At 37.9% G+C, this 7,783-nt stretch overlaps 1 protein-coding gene across 2 annotated transcripts; it reads left to right on the top strand.

Annotated features, from left to right (window-relative positions):
- The first annotated feature begins 359 nt into the window (after positions 1–359).
- Positions 360–7,245, top strand: slc52a3-2b (solute carrier family 52 member 3-2b). Of its 2 annotated transcripts, none has more exons than XM_088410584.1 (4): positions 360–512; positions 4,248–5,328; positions 5,538–5,661; positions 6,514–7,245. In XM_088410584.1, exons 2-4 carry the CDS (start codon positions 4,295–4,297, stop codon positions 6,724–6,726), a joined length of 1,371 nt encoding a protein of 456 aa, XP_088266710.1. In that variant the 5' UTR covers positions 360–512; positions 4,248–4,294; the 3' UTR covers positions 6,727–7,245. The 2 variants fall into 2 exon arrangements, with proteins under 2 accessions (XP_088266710.1, XP_088266709.1); XM_088410583.1 differs by lacking the exon at positions 360–512 and adding an exon at positions 1,926–2,065.
- Positions 7,246–7,783: the final 538 nt, after the last annotated feature.

Consider the following 7,783-nt stretch of genomic DNA (forward strand, 5'->3'; position numbering starts at 1 on the left):
AAGTTTTATATTTTGCAACTAAATGCCCTCTCCAAACCAAGCCAGGACACACTGAATTGTTGACACCTTGATTGAATTGATGTAAATCCAGCAAATTTTAAGGTAAGGTAAAGCAAATATTATTATTAATTGTAATTAAGCATCCAATAAGTACATTTCATTATGCCATAATTTGGCTCCATCCTTCCTCTTTTCTTTCTTAATTCCCTTTATCCTTGTTCCCTTTCTTTACCACGGCATTTCCCTCAGACTTTGTTTCTCAGGCTAGACCCCTGGCTCAGCCCTCAGTAGTCACATGACAACATCCCAGAGGTACAGATTAGTTAAACACTGGAGTCAAAGTGAATAAAGCATACTCCACTGGAGCATTACTAGGCCTAGCTTTCACTAGTTTGCTGGGAAATGTCTTTATCTTTGCGTGTGTGCATATAGCCAAATCCATAGCCTCTTTTCTTCTACAGAGGTGAAACCTTTTACTAGCGCTGACTCAACATTTTCATTTCTTCAGGCAGGTAGGTCATATTTGATCTCATTTGCAATAATTACAAAGTATTGCCCCGAAAAAGATGACTTACGAAATATGTTACTGTTATTATCATCACTACATAATTGTATATATATATATATATATATATATATATATATATATATATATATATATACACACACACACACACACACACACACACACACACGTATAATCGGATTATTTCAGAATTGGAAGACATTTTACATCTATCAAATTTCAAATTCAATTAATATTCAGAAGACTAAAACATGCAACCAACCCAGGCAACACTGTTATGCATGTGATCAGGATAAAGCACTAATGTGATTTTTTGATTTATTTTTTCGTCACCAATTAACATTCTTCCAGCTGCGTATTAAATCATGTTATAAAAATATACAATCGTACCATTGATCGCCAACCAGAGCTAATCAAGCCTTTGGCAGTTAATTATTTATTATGAAGCTTTTTTTTTTTAAGAATTTTGAAGCCCAAATGTCCACCAACGCCCGTTATACAGTATGTTTAAAATCACATTATTACTGTTATTATAATTACTATTATTATAAGTTGTAGTAGTAGTAGTAGTGGTAGTAGTAGTAAAACTTGAACATTATGTCTTGAGTAAGTGTCACTGACAAGAGAACTCAACCAATTTGCATTTGAATTATTTGCATTATTTGGCACATTTATGTTTAAATAAAACATGAGTGTTTTTATTGCGGTGACACTGGTGAATTGACACCGACTTTTCGGCAGTGCCCTCCTTCCGGGTTTGAAAAAAATAGATATAGAGAAGAGACAATGAGAAGAGACAATATTTGATCAAATAGTTATTCTAGCTTGCACGATTTTTGTACATGATTTTGAGTGAATGGGGACAGGACGTCGGAGGAGATGGCGTGACGTTGCAGTCGAGGAAGATGGGCTGTCGGACGGGAAGCAAATGTAAATAACGATGACTAATCAAATAAATTATGTTTTTTTTTAAATATATTTTTATAATTATTGTTTATTTGTTTTAATAAAGGCATGATTTATCTTCTTTATAGTCCATACATTTCACCGAATTAATTCATACAGGTGTACATCTTCATGCAATTTGTAGAAATCACGTTGTGTTCGGTAATGTTAGGTCAGTTCACAAAAACAATGTAATAATACATTAAGATAGAAATAAACATAGCTATAATCTTGTAAAACGTGTTTTGTAATTCACTTTCTGTCTCCACATTGGAGGTCACCCGATCAGTGAAGTCAAGGTCTTTTTTGTTGATTTAGCGACTCCGGCCTCAAATGTTCACAGGGCCGCTTTTATGCAGTTTTCCTGGTCGATGAAAGTCCCGTCAGAAAATCGGTGGTTGGAAGACGCATGCGCAGCTTTGCCTTTCTTGTCAGAAACCCGGAAGTGAAGTATACTAGAAACCGGCACGCTCACAGCCGCAGCCAATGCGCGAGCTCGTATACACGCGTTCACTTACACATATCTAACGGAGTAAGGTCGTAATGTGACTATGCAGAAGCCTTGAGAGGAACGTTCCATGTGATCGCAACACAGTAAGTGGTTAGACTTTTTAAATGCGATATTATGAATGAGGTTTAAACACTTGCCAATATACCCTAAAATTTCAGTCAGTTAATACGCCGCTATTGTATCACATTTTTTTTTAAACAGGGATATGCCTTCATCACAATATCATGAATTGTCTAACTGTAAAGAAAACGTAAATGATGTGATTATATGTGCGTCGCATTCACATGGCGCAGCGTCAAGTGTGTGTAAGTCAATGGCATCCTCTAGAGGAGGCGATACGGTCAAGTATAAGTGATTTTTCTTGAGTTTAGGGAGTGATTTGAATATGCTTAAGATTTGATCTACTAAACATGCACACGTTAACACGGACAATATGTTCACCCTAGATCCACGTTAACACGAGCAATATGTTCACCCTAGATCCGGTCAAGTGAAAAATCGCCCCCCATCATGAGGTTTGTTATTGATCCCAACCACATGTTTTGGATCATCAGAACTTTTTTACTATCTCTCAACCAAAATTCCCTTTAATGCTTTATTATTTTTGGGCAATAAATAAAATCCAAACCTTTCTGGTCTTACATGAAAAAATAATTCCCACTGAACCAAAGTTGAATTGAATTAGCCACTTTTTTTCAGCTGAAATCAAGCATTTGCAATTGCATCACTGCATTAATATTTGTAGATGAACTTCTTGGGAATTTAGGATTGATTGATTGGTTGAGTGAACAGATAAACACCTAACAGGATTTAAATAAACAAGAATAAAAAGAAAGAAAAAGGAAAAATGGATAGCACTGTTTGGCTTGTCTTCAGTATGGCTTTCATGTTTACAGGAAGTCGTACCTAATTAGTCCTACCAGTCATTTTATGTATGTTACTCATATAACATTAATAACACTACTAGTAGTACACTAGTAATTTTTGCTGCAGATTTTTTAAAATTCAGTAATGTTAGAGTCTTGAGTGCAAATTGTCCCTTAAATTGTTGTTTACCTTACACAATCAATCAGAATTTTCTTTTTACTTTTGTAATTGTGAAACGTCTTCATTCTATGCATATTATTTAAGGTAAATATTACTGCAGTACTGTACACATATTTACTTAAATCTTAAATGATTAAACCTTATAAACTAACTGAACAGTAGCTTCCACTTTCCATCTTTTGAACTCTCGCGAGCAGCTGCCCAGACATCGAATTAAGGTGAAGCCTCTTATATCATAACAATACACTTGAAATTTCAATTTATTACAAAAGAAATCTAGGTAAAAGTCAGATTTGCTCTCGGCACGCCTACGAGTCACATGATCGGCTCCCAGAGAACAAGCTGTCAATCAATGTGCTTTTTAGCACGTTCGTAACATGTGCTGAGCTGAGCGCACACAGGTGGTTACAGGAGAAACGAAAGCAAGCTTTTGGACCCTCTTGCCTTTAGTAATAAATTGGAATTTAAGTTCATTTGTGTTCACGAGTGCAATGTTCCGTTACACTTAATCTGTAATCCGCAAGAAACTAATCATTGTGGTTCAGGCCGCCCATGGTTTGTGTATTGTATGAGGACAAGACAGATAATGCATTAAAATGTACTCTGACATTTCCAACTCAGGCAATGCAAAAATGCATTAACCATTAATAATTGTTTTAATATTGATAATTGCTAAAAATGTCTTATTTAATTAAAAAAAAAACAAAAAAACCTCTTGGTTCAGGTCCCTGGGATTAACTTGCAATAAAAGCCGCACTAAAATTGAATATTGCTCCTCTAATCAAGTCATTGATTTGCAAAACTGCTCAGCAAAAAAAAAAAAAAAAAAATGAATAGTCTAGGGTTACTGTATAAACAGTAAACTGCTTAAATGATAACACTGTGTTCCCATCAAATTCAGCCTGGTCTTTGTCATGTTTGATTTTTTTTTCCCCTAAAGAATAACAACACTAGCTTAACTCATCAATTGAACGGTTGCTCCTTTAATTGCTACATTATTGTATTTTCTTAAGGTTTTAAAAAATAAAGCTCTATGCTAACATTTTAACATTACAGTACTGTTAAAAATAGAACTGTGGGTAGCTCATAATAAGGTTCAGAAACAGTCAAAAGTTCATGAAGTTAATGAACAGGGATAATATCAATCCTGTTTTTTAAATTTAAAGACACCACCCCCCCAACCATCATTTGATCAAACTGGCTTTTCTTGTTTTTCAGGTTGGCTCGATCTTCATTTCCTCATTTCCTTCTTCAACGCCGCCATCATGTCAGTGCTGACTCACGTATTGGCATGCTTGTTTGGCATGGGATCTTGGGTGGCAATCAACGGAATGTGGGTTGAGCTCCCGCTAATTGTACCAGAGATCCCAGAGGGTTGGTTCCTACCATCCTACCTCACAGTCCTCATCCAGATGGCCAACATAGGTCCCCTCGTCATCACCTTGATGCATCATTTTCGCCCAGGAGTGCTGGATGAGAGGCCGGTTGTCTACTGCATCATTTTGTTGGGGATTATAGCGACGTTCCTTATGGGTTTCTTTTGGAAATTCACAGTGACAATCGGAAGCACCCTGCACAGTGTGCCTCTGTTGATATTATGCTTCCTGCTCTCTGTGGTGGACTGCACATCCTCAGTCACCTTTTTGCCTTTCATGATGCGTCTGTGCCCCCAGTACCTCACCAGCTACTTTGCAGGGGAAGGCCTCAGTGGTCTGGTGCCTGCACTGGTGGCTCTTATTCAAGGTGTTGGTGTCGTCCATTGTCATAATGCCACTTTGACTGTTTCATTGAACAAAACACTCGAAAATTCCATGGTTGATGCTGGGGAGCTCCAAGCTGTCTATCAACCAGCCAAATTCTCTGCTCAGGTCTTCTTCATCTTCCTCAGTGTTATGATGCTTGTTTGCATGATAGCCTTCACGCTTCTCAACCATTACCCAGCTGTGGCTCGGGAGAAGAAGAACGAGCTGTATTTCAGGGAAGAACTGACGCCGGGAAAACAAGAGCAAGTTTTCTCTTTACACACCCAAACACCAGAGCAAAAGCCAATGTTGAATCCCTTTGAGTCTGCAAGGAGGGAAGCGCGCAGCTCCTTTGGCAGGGGCACATACAGCAACTCTGAGGTGGCTTTCATTTTTGTTGTACTGGCCTGGGTGAATGCTCTGACCAATGCAGTGCTGCCGTCAGTGCAGTCTTACTCCTGTCTGCCTTATGGGAACCAGGCCTATCATCTGGCTGCCACAATGTCAGCTGTCGCCAACCCACTGGCCTGTTTCATTGCCATGTTTATGCCAATCAGGTATGTGTGACTAACGGGGCATTCTAAAAATCCTCACGTCCCAGTATAAGCTGGTCAAAGGCTAAATAGTTCTCAAACGACCCCTACGGGTCAACGCTCAAGAAGCATTGTAGTATGTACACAGGGGTCCTAATACTAACAGTAGTGAATGAAAAATGTTTAAAGACTAAAACTATTGGAACCTTTCTATTGCACTTCTTTGCTTCCAGGTCTCTCATCTTCATGTGTCTTCTTACTGTGTCTGGCACTGGTTTTGGAGCCTACATCATGGCAATGGCTGCTCTCAGTCCTTGTCCTTTGCTGGTCCACAGTGCATCTGGAACTGTTGTAATAGTAAGACTCCTCTAGTTCTAAAGATTTCATCATATATTACTATCATAGCATCAAGACCACCAATGATACTTTAGCTTTTTATGCACAAGTGACATACAAATTTATCTGCAAATTCGTCGAATTGTGATGACCGTGGGCATCTAAAGGACTAGTGAAAACATGTTTTATGGTGTTATTAAGTTTTGCCACGGTCATTTTTTAAAAATAAATTAATCTCCTGAATATTGCATCAAATGATCATGAAATGAACTCCCCAAAACAACATTTATATTTATATTACAATGTACATTACAGTAGTCTGTTGAACATGACTTGTAGCCAGTAGATATAACCACATGATTGAGTGCAATTCTACAGCTAACTACAGCCACAAAGATTAACATTGTTTTCTTTATCTACTCTTCCAATGCCGTAATTGAACATTATTACTTTAAAGCACATACTGTAGTATCTAGCGATGGTAATATGCACAACCCTCACAATAGTCCACTGTTTTAATTCATCTTGAGCTGTAGTACTAGTTTGCATATCATCTTGTTTTAAAAAACGAAAAAAAATATTCAAAACAAATCATTAAAAATATTCAATCTCTGAGTGCCAGTATATTTCATTTACCTAATAATTAATCACAAATTTTATTTATTCATTTATTTTTTAGCCAGAGGTCACCCTAATAACATGTAACACATGATTAACAGGAGCAACTGTAAAGCTGTCAGAACTTTCCAGCAGAAATGAGTACAGGCACTGTTGTACATAAGGACCATAGTTGTTTTATTTTGCATTCTGTCTTGTCTTTGTACCAGCCTCAACTGTTATTCTTGTGCATTTGTTTTACATCTTGTCTTTCAGGTGCTGGTTTGGATCCTATTTGTTCTTTCCCTGTCCTATGTAAAGGTAATAATAGGAGTAATTCTACGGGATGAAGGACATAGCGCCCTCGTGTGGTGTGGGGCCGTGGTCCAATTGGGCTCTATGGTAGGTGCCCTTTCCATGTTTCCTCTGGTAAGCGTCTATGCGCTTTTTAAGTCAGGTGATGCATGCAACACCAAGTGTCCCTTTTGAGTAATATATTATAGTAAGTCAAATATTCAAAACACTGCTGTGCAAACCAAATATACAATGTGCTTTTGTACTGTAATAACACATTGGTGGGAGTGTTAAACGATGAGCCTTACATATTCCAACTTTTGTACGGAGCTGAGTGGCCTTAGATGTTTATCTGCCACTATCTTCTTGTGTAAACAGATATATTAATATGTGGTGCATTTATTTGGCTGTCGTTATTAGACTTTTGAAAGCAAAAGGACCACAAGAACAAATCTAAATATGTGTTTTATCCATTGTTTTATTTGCATTGTCAGTTCCGTAGCTTTTCAGAGGTCAGCTTTTCATAAAATTAATATTAAAGTGTAAAAATATGATTTTGAATGTACACAACTAACGTGGTACTTTTTTGGGGGGGCGGGGTGAAATAAGATGTTAGTTTCAGAGTGCATTGTTGCATTAACTCACAGACTGCTGTATAAATGTTACTGTGGTGGAGAAACTGCTAAACTAAATAAAACCATAATTAAAAGTCTATTTGCTTAGCTTTTATTTTTGTTGTATGTCACTGTATGTTGCATTTCTGTAATGTCTCAGTTTGCTTGTCGAAATTTGCTGAAGTTTACTGAACGTACGGAAGTACGTCACCTACTAAGTCAGCAGCAAACGGTCGTGCCGGAATTAAGTTTGGGGCTATCGAGCACACTTTTCTCAGAAGTCTCGTACTAATCGTATAGTGGAGAGTGCAACATTGAGCGGCCAAATAGCAGGCAATTGAATAGGTATTCATATACGTATATCAGGACTCTACATGAGTACTTTTGCATTGGACCTTACGCCTCACCCAAACACGTACGTAAAAACAACATTGCAAAGCTTCACTGTGCTTACTTACCTCGATTCCAAAGAAATGTGTGCAATTTTATGCGCACAAGCATGCTCACGAAGTGTGCGTTCTAATAATGCCCAGTAGGTGTCAATAGAGTCCTAATAATTCTATGGCCTTGGCCACAGCGGAGTTTGAGTGAGAGCGTATCTTCTTCCGTCTTCTACTGGCCACGGTGCGAGGTTAGAC

This window comes from Hippichthys cyanospilos, chromosome 3 (genome assembly GCF_059441005.1).
Source record: "Hippichthys cyanospilos isolate Australia breed blue-spotted pipefish chromosome 3, RoL_Hcya_1.0, whole genome shotgun sequence".
Taxonomy (NCBI): domain Eukaryota; kingdom Metazoa; phylum Chordata; class Actinopteri; order Syngnathiformes; family Syngnathidae; genus Hippichthys; species Hippichthys cyanospilos.

Bases quoted from the DNA above. Each gene is read 5' to 3' on its own strand.
- slc52a3-2b (XM_088410584.1), top strand. From the start codon at position 4,295: ATGTCAGTGCTGACTCACGTATTGGCATGCTTGTTTGGCATGGGATCT. The intron at 5,329-5,537 runs GTATGTGTGACT...CTTTGCTTCCAG, and splicing joins GCCATGTTTATGCCAATCAG to GTCTCTCATCTTCATGTGTC. The intron at 5,662-6,513 runs GTAAGACTCCTC...CTTGTCTTTCAG, and splicing joins CATCTGGAACTGTTGTAATA to GTGCTGGTTTGGATCCTATT.